Source organism: Miniopterus schreibersii (assembly GCF_964146895.1).
Source record: "Miniopterus schreibersii genome assembly, chromosome: 10".
In the NCBI taxonomy this organism is placed as follows: domain Eukaryota; kingdom Metazoa; phylum Chordata; class Mammalia; order Chiroptera; family Miniopteridae; genus Miniopterus; species Miniopterus schreibersii.
The window spans coordinates 80,818,715-80,837,511 of NC_138110.1; the positions used below are offsets into that span (position 1 = coordinate 80,818,715).

An 18,797-nucleotide genomic window follows, 5' to 3' on the forward strand; every position below is an offset into this window, starting at 1 on the left:
TGTGGTACTTTGTGCTGTTGGAGAAACTGGTCCACACCACCCAAGTTGTTAAACATATGTGTATATAGTTGCTCATGGTAGTCCCTTACTATCCTTCGGTCTGTAGGGTCTGTAGTGATAGCCTATTTGATTCCTGATACTAGTAATTTGTGACACTTTTTTTTTGGTCAACCTTGTTAGGAGTTTGTCAGTTTTATTGATCTTTTCAAAGAGCCAGCTTTTTTTCTCTTTTATTTTTTTCTATTGTTTTTCTTTCTTTTCAATATCATTGATTTCTGTTCCTTATTATTTCCTTCTTTCTGCTTTTCTTGGGTTTATTTTTTGCTTTTCTTTTTTCTCATTTCTTGAGGTGGAAGTTTACTGATTTGAGACTTTGTCTCATTTATTTTTATTAAATTTATTGGGGTGACATTGGTTAATATGACCTTACAGGTTTCAGGTGTGAGTTCCCATGTTACAGGATCTGTATATTGCAATGTTGACCACCACCCAAAATAAAATCTTCTCCTGTCACCATATATTAGGTCCCCTTCACCCCTCACCCCCCCACCCCCTTCCCTCTGGCAACTACCACACTGCTGTTTATGTCCATGAGTTTCAGTTTTATATCCCACATGAGTGAAATCCTATGGTTATTAGCTTTTTCTGCCTAACATTTCATTTAGCATAATATTCTCAAGGTCCACCCATGTTATTGCAAATGGCAGTGTTCTGTCCTTTCTTATGGCTGAATAGTATTCCATTGTGTACATGTCCCACATCTTTTTTTTTTAAAACATATCTTTATTGATCTGAGACAGAGGAAGGGAGAGGGAAAGAAAGAGTTGAAGCATCAGTGATGAGAGAGCCATCACTGATCAGCTGCCTCCTACCTGCCCCCGACTAGGGATCGAGCTGGCAACCTGTGCATGTGCCCTGACAGGGAATTGAACTGAGATCTCCTGGATCCTAGGTCGGTGCTCAATGGCTGAGCCACACCGGGCCAGGCTCCCACATCTTTTTTATCCAGTCCTCTACTACAGGACACTTGGTTTCCATGTCTTGGCAACTATGAATTATGCAGTGAGCATAGGGGTGTTTACTTTGTCTCTTTTCTAATGTTTGCATTTAATGTTATAATTTTCCTATTTGTTTTGAAAATAGTAAACCAAAATTATACTATTTCCCTAACAGTTGTCAGGACTGCTGAATCTCCCCAAGACTTCTAGCAGAGCCATGTGTCTCTTGAGTGGATGGCTACCTCTTTAATCCAATGTCAAGACTGTTTCAGATTTCAGTCCCACCCACTTTCAAATAACTGTAGAAGTTGTTAAAAACAAAACATTGGTGCCTGGCGGGCATGGCTCAGCGGTTGAGCATCGACCTAGGATCCAGGACATCGGGGTCCAATTCCCGGTCAGGCACATGACTGGGTTGTGGGCTCGATCACCAGTTGGGGAAGTGCAGGAGGCAGCCAATCAATAACGACTCTCTCATCGTTAATGTTTCTATCTGTCTCTCCCTCTCCCTTCCTCTCTCTGAAATCAATATATTTTTAAAAAATTAAAAACACTCCTCTTTGCCAAAACTGATTTTGCAAATGAAATAATTACTCTTAAACTGTAAAGCAAACATTAAACACAATACAAAGTCTCATTCTTTCACAACATAACTGCTGGAACCTGGTAAGATGTAAAGTTGAGAAGTGCCAAATCTTCTCTTAATAAGAACTTCCCGACAGCCCACCCATGTGATTTCTTCATCTCCCTGAACTCACATGGGAGTTTCCCAGGATTCAGTGTTTGGACTTCCTTTCTGCCCACGCTCACTCTCTTGGCGATCTGATCTGGTCTCATGGTTTTAAATACCACCTGTTACAGATCTTTCCCCAGAGCAACTCCCCTTCCCTTCTCGATGTCACATGTCCAGTGCCGAAGTCCTCCTGATCTTCATCCCCAAACCTGGTGCTCCCACAGTCTTCTCCTCAATCAAAGGCAACCCCCCTTCCCAGTCCTTAGTACAGAAACCGTGTAGTCGTGCCTGGCTCCTCTCAGACCCCGCACCAATGCACACCCAAAGCCTGCTAGGCCTAACTTCAAAGCACCTTCGCAATCCCACGCCGTCTCACCACCTCCAAACCACATCGTCCCTCCGACAACGGCCGCCGTCTCCTAGCGCCCTCCCTGCCCCTCCGTCCGTGCCCGCGCCGCAGCCCGGAGGGCCTCGCCAGGCCCGACACTGCTGCTCGGCTTGAACCTCTCGGGCCTCGAGCCACTGCTCCCCTCCCAGCTCCAGCGCGGCTGCTGGTCACCCCCGGCCTCGGGCCTCTGCGCTGGCCGCGGGTCCTGGGAGCTCCCCGCCCCTGCAGGCCTTACGTCCCCGCCCCCGCGCTCCCCGGCTCTCCGTCCCGCTCCAGTGCCGGCAGAGCTCGGGTCACCACCCTCCCTGTTGGTGTCCTTCCCACCCTCTTCTCCCGCCCCGCCCCCAGTGAGACTTGGCCCCAGGCGCAGGGAGGGACGCCGGCCAGTGCTCCGCGCCTGACCCGGGAGAGCTGCAGGACGCCGCGGGGGTGAGTGACCGTCGCCGCCGCAGGACATCCCGTCCCGGGCGATCCGGCTGCCGCAGGCTTTCGGGGCGCTGGGGGGGAACCGGGGTATCTGAGGCCGGACTGCCCGCCAGCGCCCGCCTTCGGTGCTTGCGGTTCCCCAGCGGCCCTCCTGCGCGGATGCAGCTTCCCTCTCCCTCCAGGACCCGACCCACCGGGGCCAACCCAGCGCTTCCCCACAAGCCGCGGGGGCGCCCGGGCTGCCAGCTTCCCCGGTGCCCGCGTGGACAGCTGCGGCGCGCGGGGTGCTGGGAGCTCCGGGGTCCCTGGGGGTGCAGGGCATGCTGGGAGCATCGGGGGCTGCTGGGTTGCAGGGCAGGCTGGGAGCATGTGGTGCACGGGGTATGCTGGGAGGTCCAGGGGCTGCTGGGTCGCAGGGCAGGCTGGGAGCGTGTGGTGCGCAGGGCATGCTGGGAGCTCTGGGGGCTGCTGGGCTGCAGGGCAGGCTGGGAGAGTATCTTGGTTGCGCGAGGACTCTGAGGGGCACGGACCAGGAGTGAACAGTGGGCGCTAGTTCCAGAGGTGAGACCAGGCGGGGGCCTCTGCGGAGGCAGTGAGAGAGGCGAGGCTTCCGGGCGGAGAGGGAGCGAGGGAGGCCGCTGCGAGCCCCGCCGGGCGGAGGGCGCCCGGGCGGAGAGGGAGCGAGGGAGGCCGCTGCGGGTCCCGCCTGTCCGAGGCTTCCGGGCGGAGAGGGAGCGAGGGAGGCCGCTGCGGGCCCCGCCGGGCGGAGGGCGCCCGGGCCGCCTGAGGCGGCGCCGCTGTGGAGACGCGGGCTTCATTTTCAGGAGCGTTTTGCGGGCTGGGCGCGGTTCAGCGCTGGAGGAAGGGGCTCGGCCGTGACCCTGGGGCTGGGCGGGGCGGGGCTGGGCAGCAGGCGGGACGCCGCCCGCGTGCGACAGGGAAGCCCAGGGGTGGCGAGGGGCGGCAGCGAGGCGGGGCGACAGCCCCTCACCCAGGCCCTCGGGTTCCAGCCTCGGGGCGTCGTGATTGTCAGTGGTTTGCACGGCCGCCCTGCAGACGGCCTGTTCCCGCTGAAGACAGACCTTGGGGACGTCCACCCGCCCCTCGCTGTGGCGGGAACGCGGCCCAGCCGGCGCGGGAGCTGGCGGGCGGGCTTCCGGCGCGCGGTTTCCCAGCAGGCCCCGCGGAGGCGCTGGCGGCTGAGGGGCCGGAAGTAGCTTAGACTCGCGTTCGGTGGCCGCCTCGAGTCAGGTTCCGCCCGGGCCCTCGGTCCTCGGGCGGAGAATCGGCGGGCGTCCGGAGCGGGGCGTCCGCGCCTCGGCCCCCGTTGATCAGGCTGCCGCCCAGGTTTCCAGCCTCACCGCGTCGTCCTTGCACGGTCTGGGTAGAGCGAACAAGCTTATCGTCGGCAAGTTTTGCTAATTAGGAACCTAAAAAAGCCTTGAAGGTCATTGTAAATAATAAAATTAAGTGAATTCTGGCCTGTTCCTGAACAGACCGGTGTTGTTTACGTGCAATTTCATGTTCAGTCTTTGAAGACTGACAGCCAGGGGAGGGCTGCGCAGAAATTTCGTGGTGATTGCTACAGGGCATTGACTGCGAAAATGACATAAAAAGTAATTTGAGTGGGAAGTGTGTTTTAGAAATGAAAGTGACGTCTCAGGTCTTCGCCCACAGTGACGTGACCTATTTTTCTTTAAAATACACAGAGTTGCACCTCCGGACCCGAGCCCTAATCAGTTCTGCGCTGTGTGCTGTGCCTGGTGCATAGTCGATGCTCTTCCTAAAACGCTCCCCAGGACGCGAGCTTCAGCAGACCGTGGGGTAGGTTGTGTTTGCCTCGGGAACAGTCATTGGTGCTTCGTGTTTTATTAACTTTTCACACCGGTAGACATTTACATAGGAGAGAGCGGGAAAGCAGAGAGAAGGAAGGAATGTTTTTATTTCCGATATCAGAAATCATTAGGTTCTGAACACCTTGTGTGAGTTTGTTAGTTAAAGGTCCTAAGAGTACATTCACTTTTTAAAGAACCAAGTGATCTCTAATGATGAAACCTTCAAGCACAGTGGTTCTCAAGGGAGGAGGGGCAGCTCGAAGTCTTGCTCAAACGGCACCAAACAAGCATTCGGTTACAGAGATCAGACTTGAGGCTCATCAGTCACACTTCCAGATTCCTGGGCTGGTAAGTGATTACTTATTAAAGAGAAACTATGTTGGTGTCAAAAAGTTTGAAGTACTAGAATTTCAGTTTTCTTCTCCTGATGTACTTGTGCACATTAGAGAAGTTAAATTTAAATTCCAGTTTTTCTTCAAAGTAACACCCAAGATAGATTCCAAAGGTATGCCTTGTGAATTATCAACTGTAAAATGTGTCCCAAATAGAAGTTTTACAGCCATATAATTAGTGGAAGAGGAAACTAGATAATTTAGAGATTCAGCAAACATTTTCTTTCATGTAAAATGATGAAAAATATATTCCTTACCCTTGAAGTACTTTATAGAAATAATCTGAAACAGCAGAAAACTTTGCTATATATTTTGATTTTTTAAAGATCATTGCCATAGGAAAGATCAAAATGAAATTTAGGAATAGCCAGGAACTTGAGAAGGAATTTATTAAATAAAGCCAATATGGTGGAAATGTATCAAGTACCTAGAGCAGAGTAGGCATTTAATAAACAGTACTGGGTTTTTTAAATTATTATTTATACTTAAATTCTATTTGTGGTATAAAACTGCAGGTTTGAAGTTCTGAAATATCTTTTGGGGATGACAAAAGTGTTCTAAAATGTATTGTGATGGTTGCATAACTCAGTGAATAGAGGAAAATCCATTAAATTGCACATTTTAAATGGGTGAATTGTATGTTAGGTGAATTATATCTTAGAACATATACCACCCGGCCAGCGTTGCTCAGCATTTGAGCATTGACCTATGATCCAGGAGATTCTGGTTCGATTCCCTGCCAGGGGACATGCCCGGGTTGCAGGCTCAATCCCAATGAGGGGTGTGCAGGAGGCAGCTGATCAATGACTCTCTCGTCATTAATGTTCCTCTCTCTCCCTTCCTCTCTCTGAAATGAATAAAGATATATTTTTTTAAAAAAAAGAAAAAATGTACCAAATCTAAGTTATCATTAGAGAATTTTAAAGGTAAAACGTCACTGATGTTTAACTGCTGAAATTTCTAGTTTGTTTTTATTGTCTTATTTCAACACAGTATCAAATATTCTGATGAGTAGGTATAGTTTACTACCTTTTTATTACTGTTTGTTTGTTTTTAAAGGCTTGATTGCTGAGACATTCATGCAACAGGAAAACATGAATGACTCCAGGCAGCAGTCACTCTTCTTCATCACACTTCCAGATTTACAGAAACTCTGTACTGTCAGGATAATACTACATAATGGGATGGCAGATACTGAGATTAGGAGCACACAAATGAAGATGTGCAGGTGAGAGTACATTTATAACTAATGCTTTCTAAACTCTTTGAGACCTATGAGAGTTGTTTTAGAAGTATCTCCTTTAAAGCAAAATACCCACTCAGTGTGTGTATATAATTTTAAAATAAATTCAGTTTTGTTCTGACCAGGTATATAGGGTCACATTTAGGAAAGGACTTAAAATATTTGAGATAGAATATCTCACTGTTGAGTTTTTATATTTATGATCTCTTGTGTGATATTTTTAATTTAAAATTTTTATAGGCATTGTTGAATTAAATCAGGCTCCTCAAAACTTAGAGGTAGTAATTAATAAATACTGAGTATCATGTTTATGAAGCACTTTGAGAGATATGGTAAACATTTGAGATTGACATAATTTCTTAATATTCAGGTCAGTATAAGAGTATTTCTGAAGACTATTTCTGCAAGAACTATCTTGAAATGTCTAACCCAAGATAGTCTTTGAGAAGCAGCTTAGTTGAAGAATAAAATATAACTCCATGATTACTGAGGACCCACCATGGGTTAGTCCCTTCAATTGTTTGATGAACTCAGAAAGACATAGAATACATGGCAAGATTCTGTCTGTAACTGGGTTTCTAGAAGAGTAATGAACACGTCTAAGATTGCTAGGGGTCAGAAGAAAGACATTTGGGGTGTCCTCCCTTTTGCGCTTGTTCACAAAACTTTTCTCCTCCCCATTGTATACATTCCCACCCAGGAGCATCTAGAAGCCTGTCCCCTTCCTGCTAACCTGTAATTTGTGACCCCCTTTGGGAAACAAATGGGTAGAAAACTGGGAGATTTTCTGATGTTTGCTCTCAAATTGAACAAGGCCATGACCATAGAGTGGAGTGTTTTTACTCATCCTCTCAGTAACTGAGAGGTTCAGACAGAGGCAGGCCTTATAAACGCAAGTATCTGCTGCACCCAGGTTCTGACATCAAAGATGAGGCTGCCAAAAACAGGTTGTCTCTCCTTACTTTTTGAACTAACCCCCCCCCCCCCCCCCCCCGACACAGACACACACACATTTCATGGTTTTTTAAATTTGTTTCCTTGATGATTCGTAATTTGGAAACTTTTTATATTTTCCAACTCTTCCTTTTTGTGTTTTTCCCACCTTTTCCTTGACCTTTGAAAGCAAAATTATTGATAATTTCAGTTGTGATTTTTGTTTTAAGTAAATTTGGCTGTTGAATGTTACACTAAAGCCACTAATGTCATTCTGGCTTGGAAAAAAATTTCATTTTTGCAAGAAAAGAATTTAGTCAATAGCTCTAACATTGAAATACTTGGGAACTTCATTGATAGTTTAGTCCTTAGACTGTTGCCCCTGTTCCCGCTACTTAAAAAACAAAGGAAAATGGAAGAAAGGGGTTAAAAGATCTGGATTTTTTAGTGTCAAGATTTCAAGTCTATACTTAGGACAGATATGAGGTTTTAAAAGAGGAATTCAGCCTGGGCACCGTGGATCAGGGGTTGAGCATCGACCTATGATCCAGGAGATCGAGGTTCGATTCCCAGTCAGGGCACATACCCGGGTTGTGGGCTTGTTCCCCAGTAGGGGGCGTGCAAGAGGCAGCCGATCAATCACTGACTCATCATTGATGTATCTCTCTCTCTCCCTTTCTGAAATCAATAGACATATATATTTTTTAAGTAAATAATAAGTGAAGAGGGATTCACGTTCACAGATGAAAGAGGTTAGGAAATTCAGGTGCAGGGACACACATATCAATAGCAATATCTATAATTTTATAATTCCTTTAATTCAGATCTTGGCTGAGTGTTTACAGTGTTCAAGGTACCATGCTAGGTGTGGGGAGAGAGATGAAATCTATAACACAGTCTTTGCCTGGCAGAAACTTAAACTTTTGATTGGAACGAAGTGATTTTAAAATGTTCTGATAAAGTAAAAACAGTGGGCAAGTCCAATTTAAAGTTAATATACTTTATCTCCACAGACAGTTGCTGTTTTTGCACCAAGATGTTCTTGTGTCACCTGTGCCTGGAATATTTAGCCAAATTTGGGTGGTGATGGCGGTTAGTGTTTTAACATTTTATAAGTTATTATTACTAATTATTTGGGGGAACATTGATAAACAGTAATTCAGGTACTCATTATAGCTCAAGTTGAAAATGGTTTATGAAGACAAATTATACTGTTTTGTAGCTTGAACCATTAACAGATTTTAACTTTGATATACCTGATGTTTAAAATTCATTTTTGTGTTTCTAATTTCATGTTCAGTGTTCTGTGTCATAAACGTTAAGATAAAGACTGCAAATGAGGAAATATGTTATAACAGAATTTTTAAAGATATGTTGTTTCTCATATTTTATTCTTTAGAATTACACTTAACATAAAGGAGTAATTTTCTCACCCCAACACATCTCCAATTGTTTTTAAAGAATTTAGATCAACTTTTTTTTTAATTTGGAAATTTAAAAAAAATTCATATTTAGTAAAATTAGAGCAAGAAACATATTTCTTGGTGCTGTGTGTATAACTGGGAATGATAAGGAAGGGCCAGAAATCTTCATAAAAATCATACTCTCCTGAGATTTTTGTCAAAAGTCTTTCTGAGAATCATCTTACTCTGAGATTTTAATTCCCCAGAATCCAGTGAAATCAACTTATTAACAGTGCTGATAAGCTGCACAAAATCTTCAGTCCTTTTATCTTCGAGGTTATATGGCTGTATGTCCAACTTTTTCTTCTCATCCGTAATACAGTTTTTAAAAAAGACAAGCTGTTGGTGAACAGTAGACACTAATGCCTCTTAATTGTGTGTTTTTCTACCTGAAAAATTTATGGAACAAGGAGGAGATTGTTTTTATAGTTGTAGTGAGTTCAAGTATCCTAATCTTAAAATAACCATCTAAAAATGTGTTTTGTTTTGCTTTCTTAAAATATGTGCTCTAAAAATATTTACTGAAGTATTTAAAATGGGATTGTTAGGCATACGATTTTGAAACTTGCCTTTCATTTTCCCTTTAACGGCCTCTCCTGGATTATTATTCTGTGTCAACATATGTATCTTTCTTGGTTTTAAGACTGAAGTATTTCATTGTATGAGTATAAAATAATTTAATTATCACTGTCTAATGCACACCTTAGTTTCTAGTTTTATGTTGTTGCAAACAGTACTTCAGAAAGCATTGAAATTACATCATTTTCATTTGGTAATTTTTATGGGTTAAATTCTTGGAAGTGGGATTTCAGCACATTTTAGCTATAATCTAGATACTGGGAAATTGCTATCTGAAAGTCTCTACTAGATTATATTTTAAAGAATTGTGTATGAGCCTGGCCGGGCGTGGCTCAGCGGTTGAGTGTTGACCTGGGATCTAGGCAATCGGGGTTCGATTCCCGGTCAGGGCACATGCCCGGGTTGCGGGCTCGATCAGTGACTCTCTCATCATTGATGTTTCTGTCTCTCTCTCTCCCTCTCCTTTCCTCTCTCTGAAAGCAATAAAGATATAAAATTAAAAAAATTTATTAAAAAATTGTGTATGAGAAAACCTATATTTCCACATCCTCACAAATACTTGATATTCACAACCTTCACACATCTGCCAATCTTTTAGGTTACAAAGAACATTTTCTCTAACTTACATTTCTTTCATTGGTGAATTGAAGCACCTTGGCCTTTTGAACTTTTTCTTGATCTTCCACTTGTGTCCATTTTCCTTCTTAAGGTCTAAGAACTTCCTGTATATTACGGAAGGTGTTAAATATTTATTATATGAAATTTTATTGGCCTCTTTCTTCATATGGTTTCTGGGTTCATGTCACCCCCACAAAGGCTTTTCTCATTTTGAGAGTGTACCGACAGATTCTATTTCAGGGAGGGATTGGTCATCACTTGTGTCTCCCAGGCCAGAAGCTGTCAGGATTATGGTCTGATTCTGTGCTGTCTACTGTATAATGTTTAAAGTCTTGTATGGTTTCATTTAATAACATATTTACGTCATTTTTATAAATGTGGATTTTTGTTATAGATACCATTTTATAAAGCTGGAAAACTTAATGCTTATCTTGAAAAACATGGAGCTAAGGTAAGTTTTGAAAAGATAATTCCAGGTGCTGTTTATACTTATTTTGTATTCAGCTTCTTTTTATGGCCAACAAAAATTGGAGTATCTGTCATATAAGTTAATGCTATGCATGTGAAAGAGTTGAACAATTTTTTCTCAGTTACTTTGTGCATTTAGTAGAGACACAGGAGAAGAGGCTTAATTTTTCTTGCAGGCATTTTACATGGTATAGTCTTATCTACCACATATAGCTTCTAAGAAGTGAATATTCCCATTTTACAGGTGAAGAAAAGGAAACCCAGAGAGACAAAAATATTGTTCATAACAATATAGCTAATAAGCAGAGGCACAAAAGAGTATAAATTGTATTCTATGTGGCGAATTTCTGGACCTTAGCAAGGAAAATATGAATGCGTAGGATGAGCACCTCTTGTGTCTCAGTTACTCAGGCCATGGAGACTTGGCTGGAGCTCACTTCAGGTCTCTGCATGTTTCTCTGAGGCACTGTGTCCTGTTATTCCAGCAGGCTGATTGACTGGGGTTCGGGATAATGAGGTTTCTGGTCGATTCCAAGACGAGATAGTTTATTTAGGTCCTAGGAGGGTGATTTAGTCTCAGTAATTCCCAGGGGTGCTTTTGCAGCTCCCTGAGAAACCTAAAGAACCTGAAAGCTGGTTTCAGCTGTCAGCCACAATCTGTGGGAAAGGGGTATTGAATCTTTTTGCTAAGACAGGTCTGAACTATGAGGACCAGATTTACAGTGTGTCATTTACCTAGCTCTAGAAACTGGGTCTTTTGGGAATCCCTACAGAACTCTGTTCTTTATTGTGGAAAGTGTCTCATGATTTAGTGGGGACCCCTTTGCCATCCTGTTGGCCCGCTCTTGGAGAATTTCATCTTTTTATTAATATATTGACTTAAAGTTAAAAATTGTGGGGTTTTTTTGACAAATGTGTTCCAAGAAGATACAATATGATTTTAGAAACAAACTCTAAAGATCAAAACAGTTATTTTTTTGAGCACAAGAGTATATGGCATTTCAGTATTGGGTTAGTAAAAAAATATTTATACCAAGTACCATCATTTTATATGTATCTTAAGATTATATGAAAAATTTGGAAACACATCTCCCATAGTCCTTATACACTAATAAAAATACGCTTTGTGATCTATTTTTTTCGAGTCTTTTAATTCACATCTTTGACTTGATCACTGCAAGTTGTCCAATGCCCAAAATATTTAAAATCTTTTTGTTTATACTCTTACCCTTTTCCATGTATCCCAGTTCCTCATTGCTCCTAAGTAAACTGTTTAGCCCCCTTCACCAGACTTCCAGGTCCCAGATGCCTCGATATTCATGAACTTTCTCCAGCCTGACTTCCTACCCTCTTGAGCCTTCGTGATTTTGCTCAATTTCTCTCTCTCTTTTTTTTTAATATATCTTTATTGATTTCAGAGAGAGGAAGGAAGTGGGAAAGAGAGAGATAGAAATATCAATGATGAGAGAGTTATTGATCAGCTACATCCCTCAAACCGGGCATGTGCCCTGACCCGGAACTGAACCCCGATCTCCTGGATCCTAGGTGGATGCTCAACTGCTGAGCCATGCCCGGCTGGGCCCTCAATTTTTCTCTTTATGGATATTTTTTGCATAATAGTAATTACAGTCAGCAGATATTTATGGAACATCTGTTATATGCTAAGCACTCTACCTGTTTCTGGAATTAAAGTTATGAACCAGATAAAGTCCCTGTCCCCAGAAATCTTAAAGTAGAAAAAAATTTCCTCCTCAAGTTTTTGGAGCTTGTGTAGAATTTTTAGTATCCTATAAATGTTTGATAAAATTCACCAATAAAGTTATCTGGGCCTAGAGTTTTCCTTAAGGGAAAGTTTTAAACTACAGCTTCAATTCCTTTAATAGATAATAGAGCTATTCAAGTTATCTATTTCAAGGAATATGTCCATTTCATCTGAGTTGTCAAATTATAATACTTGCTCGCTTTCCTTCCTGTGGAGTTTGTCGTGATGCTGCCTCCTCTCATTCCAGATGTTGGGTAATGTGTGTTCTTCCTGACCAGTCTTGCTGGAGGCTTAACAATCTTACTGATCTGAAAAGACAGCTTTTGGTTTCATTGATTTTTCTCTGTTGTTTTACTCTTTTGTATTTCATTGATTTTCATTTTTGTCTTTATCATTTTCTTTCTTATGCTTATTTTGGGTTTGGTTTATTATTATTTTTAAAATGTCGTTATTGATTTCAGAGAAAGGAAGGGAAAGGGGGAGAGAGATGATGAGAGAGTCACTGATCAGCTGCCTCCTGCACACCCGCTACTGAGGATCGAACCTATGACCTCCTGGATCCTAGGTCAATGCTCAGTGGCTGAGCCATGCCGCCCAGGCATGTTTTGTTTTTATTTTCCTCAACTCAAAATATTTCCTAATTCCTGTTATTTCTTCTTTGATCTAAAGGTTGGTTAGAAGTTTATGTAGTTTCCACATATTTGGGGATTTTCCAGGGATCTTTCTGTTTCTGCTTCCTAATTTAGTTGTGGCTAGAGAACAAGTTTTGTATAATTTGAATTTTTTAGAATTTATTGAGACTTGTTTTACTATCTTAGTAAATGAATCCTGACCCCTTGAGGAGAATGTGTACTCTGCTGTTATGTCAAGCAGTCTATAAATGGTAATTGGGTCACGTTAGTTGATAGTGTTAGGTACTATATTCTCGCTTGTTTTCTGTCTACCTGTTCTATCAGTTACTGAGAAATTGCCCCTGACTGTAGCTGAAGTGATCAGTAATACCATCTTTGCCCTTGAAGGCGTCCAGATCATCAGTCATCATGTTTGTGAATGATCGGATTGGCCCAGACTTCCTCCTTGCTTGCCAAGACTGAGTGAGCTGATCTGTCTACTGTATCTGGGTTAATACCTCAGGCCAAGGGGAAGGCAACACAGAAGCAGGGAGGAAGCCATTTGGCTTTGTAAGGTAGATCCTGGTAGTTACGGGATTTGTTTTGCTTGGGTCCTGGACCCTGGGGGCATGTGTGAAGTCAACATTGCAGGTTGGCCTCATGCCACTGCTTGGAGTCCTGTTGATAGTAGCCTTGATTAAATTCTCTATGAGACAAATTGAACAGATTTGGTCTTGTCCCCCATCAACAGATTAATTACTTGCATCCTGGGAAAATTCACCAGAAGCCAAAATGGTATGAAAACGATGGTGGGTGATATTGGGAGACAGTTCTCCTTGGCGCTATCACTTTTTTGTATGTCTTGCTAGTAGAGGCAGTGGCAGCATTTTCTTCTGAACTTTGCATGCATGTTTGTAGAGCAAACAGCCTTGGTTTTGTCTCCAGCCGTGGATAGCTTGTGCTGATCCATACTCAGTTGAATACTCATGAGGGATACTGCTGGTCTCAGAGGCTACTCTCTGCAGCTCTCTCAGCTCCAACTCTTTGACCCCAAAACTCTACCTCCCTTGTCTCCCTGGACACTCAACTCTGTCTCCACAACCCCAAAGAGTCCCCTGGATCCTGCGAGACTCCCCTTCCCACATAGCAGCCCGGAACCCTCTTCAGTCAGTATGTTGGAGTGACCATAGGTTCCCATCTCTTAGGACTGCTTTCCTTTGCTGCTTTGATGTCCAGTGTCCTTGAACCATTGTTTTATAGAACTTTCCCAGTGTTTTAGTTTTGCCTTAAGTGGGAGGATCAGTCTGTATCCTATTACTCTCCTTGGTCAGAAGTTCTCATTTTAAAAAGTCCTCTACAAGTAGAGATTCTTTGCTGGTACCCATGTGAGTATTTCATCATTCTCTGGTGTTGAACTAGTGTGAACAACTGTGAAAAATACTACAACATCACTCTGGCCTGGTTCCTTCCATGTAGAGCAGAACACAAAGTAAAGTGGAAGGTTGTGGCTCAGGAGCCCTGAAAACTCAGGTTTCTTGGGCCAGGGCAAGCAGGGCTGTTAGAGCACGGCATGGTCGTGGTTTCAGAGTGGAAGTAGTTTAACACTCTGTAACCTTAGAACCAGGCAGGATTATAACTACAGCAGTGACTAGAACTAACATCCAGAACAGCCCATTCTGCTGGGTGGTGATCGAAAGACAGACATGTTCTGTGAGCTTATAGGGACATACTGATTGGTGTAATTTGCTCAAATTTTGTCCTTTGATCTTTTTAGGTGGAGGCACCACAAAGAGTAATGCCTGTAATTCTTCAAAACTGTCTTTCATATTCACTCACAGCTAGACTTGCCCCAGCCTGGAATAAAGTGGGCCATCTCCTAGTGCAAGGTGACTACGCCTTTCAGTCACTGGCTTTCTGAACTACATCACTTCTACTATGTGCATCTGTTTTTAGTTTCAGGATATTATTAGGGAGTAGTTTTAAAAGCATAACCCCAACCAGAGCATTCTTAAGCAAGCCCATAACAACATAATTGTCATCTCCTTACTTTGGGATTATATCCAAGGGCCTGCTGATGTTTCTTTAAAGAAAACATGTTTATTATGTAATACTTGATGTTTAGAATATTCCTTTTTATAAAACTGTATTTTAAAGCATTTTCCTTAGCTTGCTAATTTCACTTGAAAGGGTTATATTTATCAAACGTGTTTCATGGGTTATAATATGGCATATCCTATCAATTTTTTAAGGAAGAGAATTTCTTTCTCAGATGGGAAAGCAAAATGCTGTTGGTAAGTAAAAATGCGTAAGTCAATAGATAAAACATTAATCAACAGTTGTTAAGCAGTGTTGATTGAGTTGTTGAGTTGGTACAATCTTGGTGATTAGATATCGGAATTTAACCAGATGTTGTAATTACAATTTCACCCAGGGAAATAACTGTGGTTCAAAATATATAGCCTACTTTATTGAGAAAAATTCACTTTTCTCAATTGGAATAAAAGCTGTTTTTTATTTCTCTACTTAAAGAAAATTATGACTATGAAGCAGTTTAATTCTTACAGGAATTTATAATACGTAGTTTCCAGAATTATCAAAAATTCTTCAGTATTGTTGAAAGTAAAAGCTTTGCATCTTATAAGAACATGATTCTTTTTCTCCTTAAAAAAGAAAAGTCTGAAGAGACACAGATGAGCTAAGATAACAGTTTACGGTCTAATAAACTTTTTCAGTGACATGCATGGCTGACTTGCAGGTGGGCAAGTTTCTAAACAGTAGTCCAGAGATAGCAGATAGGTGGAAATCCTGAGCCCAGGAAGACATTAGTAATCAATCACGGTAGCTTTCACCGTTGGGGCATAGCCTTAGATCCTGGGCTAGCAGCTATAATCCACAGCTCTTCCGTTTCAGTTGCCCTTGCACTCGTTTTATGTTTAAGTTGAACAGTGGTAGTCATTATGCTCTAGCTGTGGACGAATGGGTTCATTCCTAAATTTAGTTTCATCCCCAAACACTGTCAGGAGACTACAGCTGTCGGAGATTAAAGTTTAGGAGAGCAACATTCTCTGTGTGTTAGAGGTTTTTTGTTTAGTTTACCGAATGTAATATTCTACAGCAAAACTGATGAATTGGTAGAGTATAGCTCATTGGATTTTCACAAACTAAACTTACCCTTATAACCAGTTCTCAGATCAAGAAACAGAAAATTACCAGCACCCCACAAGCCCACTCCTGCTTTCTTGGAGGTATTAACCCTTCCCAAGATAACCAGTATCTGGCTTGTAAAGTACTTTTAATTATGAGAAAGCAAGGTAGAAGCCTTGAGGCTCTATAAGACCCAGAGTGTATCTGCCAGAATATTTGAGGGCATTCGTTAGTGAAACACTACTAAAGTCAGAATCATGGCATGGTACCTCCTGATTTAAGAAGACAGTCTCTATTTTTACATATAATAGATGTCAGACTTGTAAAAGGTACTTACCGCTTTCCCCTCAACTGTGGGATATCTCATTTTTCTTATTGCAACCCTGCCCTGTGACATCCCCCAACGTATACATACCCACATCGACGACGTTGCTTCAGCCTTTGTCACCTTGTAAATGTCTCATCTACAGCTTTCAAATGTAATATGGTAATTGACTTTTACTATGTGTGAAAAAAACATCTATTCTTAACTGAGTTTCTAACTTGAATAAATTAAGTTAAAGTAATTTCTTTTGTTACTGAAATACTTAATTTGATAGGCTGGAGTAATAATTCCAGAAAGTTTACGGTTAAATATTTTATTTTCAGTGTTAGACATCAATGTAACAGAAACTCAAGTCTGTCTAAGTATAGAAGCCTATACAATTAGACTGCCACCACCGGAGGTACCACATACTTGATTTCTATAACTGCCTTTATTTGTTATATACTTAATGTATTTATTATTATTACTAACATGCTGGTAGGTTTTAATTTTTAAGAAGAGTGATAAGATTTTTTATTTTCAAAATCCGTATTAAATTCTTGATCTCTTGCTATTGTTCTAAATCTGTTTACCCAAAGAAAATATTGTCAGTTCTGCACTGATCCAGTCATATTATTCCCTTGCTCAAAAATCTTTTTATGAAAGATTGAACAAGAGGATGTGCTTCACATACAAAAGAAAACTCAGAAAGCTCACCTAAGGCGGGGAAAAAAATCTTTTTAGTGACATTCAGGACTACTCACAACCCTGTCCTGCCTCAGTGCCTGCCCACTTCTTGCCGCCTCTTACACCTCCCAACATTGAAAGCACTGTTCCAGCCCATAGCAAATGTAATATCTCCCCACTGGCATACTGGTAGGTTTTTTGTTTGTTTGTTTTTTTGGCCCCTACGTTTTACACTTAACATTTTTTGCCTTCTTAGGAAGGAAGGATATGTTTTGTTTTTCTGTTCTCGTAGCACCCAGCATAGAACCTGACACACCAACGCTATCTCAGTAGGTATGATTTACCCTTTTCTGTTCCAGTGCTTCTCCCAGAGGCTGATGGGGGAGTGAGTGCTTTTGTTCCCCATCAGACATTTTGTAACATCTTGAGAGAAGGTTGGGTATCACAGAGGGGGAGAGGTGTGTTGCTACTGTCATTTAGTGGATAGAAGCCAGAGATGCTGCTGAATATCCTACAGTGCACAGGACACAACCCCCCGTCACCCCAAGAAAGAGTTATTCAGCCCAGTGTCAGTAGTGTCCAGGCCAAGAAACCCCAGGCATGGAAGAGATGGTTCTCCCTTGGCTTCAAGAACCGCGATTGGCTACACATGCTGCCCATCCTTGAAGAGCCAGCTCAAATGCTACTGCAGTCACTTTCCTCTTTCTGATTACAAAGACAGAGGAATGGGATCTGCTCTCCCCTGGAGCTTTACGTGAGCTGGTAGGGAAGCTGACCTGCACATGAATAACTGGCATGGGCTGTTAGTATCTCATACCGATGAACCTTTAGGGCACCAGACCCAGTGTGAGCTCTACCCTCTTAAACCTCCACACCATTCTGCACCATGCTCACATACTGATTTGTATTTGTAGAGTTATACTCCTCATTTATATATCCCGTAACTTTATAATAAGCTTCTTGAGGACTAATTATTGTACCTTACTGCACGTTGACTTCTTTACAGATGATACTGCTGTTTTAGATCCCTGATTTTTGAACCAGATAGAGATTAACAAAGAGTGAGACAGAGATTAGAATACCACCTTTGTTAATAGGATGAGAAACTTACCCAAAGTGGACACTTTTGAGAGTGAAAGGGACACTAACCTAATGGGATACTGGTCTAATATGTATAACCTACAATACATTAAAAATAAAATCAGATCAACTAAAATTGGATTTGTTAAGAGTTTACTGTGCATAAAAGAGCAGTTTGTGAACCCTGGAGTCTTAAAGCCAGGAGTAGAATGAAGCCCAGAGGTGTGTTGTTCCAGGACAGTTTACATAGAAAATTCGTTAAGTGATTTAATTTTAATAATGGTTGATTATAACAAGGGTTTTCCAAGTGATGGATTAAAAGTGATTATTTTATACCATTCTGGAAAACAATTTAAGTTTTATTTATAATTTCTGGAGGCATTTACAAAAAATAATCTAAGTTAAATTTTGTTTGCATTGCAAAATAAGCTAAGTTAGGTTTTGCTTATGTGGCTTGGCTATTTTTTTCTGCGTAAAGAATGTTCAAGTTTGGTCTCCATTTTATTTATTTTAAAAGACATATAGTCACACTATTAATGAAAAAGAAACAGCTGTTGGGGAATGTGGCCTATCTGAACCCTAGAATTAGGTAGATTGGCCCACCTATGAATGGCAGTGATGGAAATCCACAGGCTCCCTTGGGAGATCAGGCATCATTCCCAAAGTGACAGAGAGAATGCACAATACCACTTTTTGCCAGCAGGCCAGCTCCCAAGAGGAAGAGGAAGGAGTTGTCCCAATTTTACCTACCAGATTAAGTCACTTCATCTGCCCTAGAGAGGAACGAACTAGGGGCCCAAGGGCATCCGGGTAGCAGAGCTTTTGTCCACACAGAAGCAAACACCAGAAATGAGGGACATGCTCTTCTCTTTTCTACTCAACATTATACACTCAGTACATACTTGTTCAGTTCATTTAAGTTAACTCCCTAAATTATAATTTGTCCTCAGCTCCTCTGAATCTCACCTTACATTTTTGGTAGGGCACTTTTCACATCCCGACTGCTGTAACAGGTAGTTCACACATGTCTGTGAAACAGGGCAGAATAGACGTTTGATTTGGAAGTTAAGAGGGAGAGCGTGTACCTTCTCTACTGGCAGAGGAGAGACGAGGTGAGCTGAAACATCGCTCAC

The 18,797-nt window shown here is 42.1% G+C and overlaps 1 protein-coding gene across 1 annotated transcript in view; it reads left to right on the top strand.

The window, feature by feature from the left end:
* Positions 1 to 5,866: 5,866 nt before the first annotated feature.
* Positions 5,867 to 18,797, top strand: part of LOC308562362 (uncharacterized protein C18orf63) — a gene marked incomplete at both ends in the record, with an annotated part of 30,794 nt that continues 17,863 nt past the window's right edge. Inside the window, 6 exons of the mRNA XM_081148347.1 lie at positions 5,867 to 6,000; positions 7,962 to 8,040; positions 10,003 to 10,059; positions 14,224 to 14,335; positions 14,699 to 14,740; positions 16,242 to 16,318. Coding sequence (XP_081004473.1) covers positions 5,867 to 6,000; positions 7,962 to 8,040; positions 10,003 to 10,059; positions 14,224 to 14,335; positions 14,699 to 14,740; positions 16,242 to 16,318 — 501 coding nt within the window. The remainder of the gene's footprint in view (positions 6,001 to 7,961; positions 8,041 to 10,002; positions 10,060 to 14,223; positions 14,336 to 14,698; positions 14,741 to 16,241; positions 16,319 to 18,797) is intronic.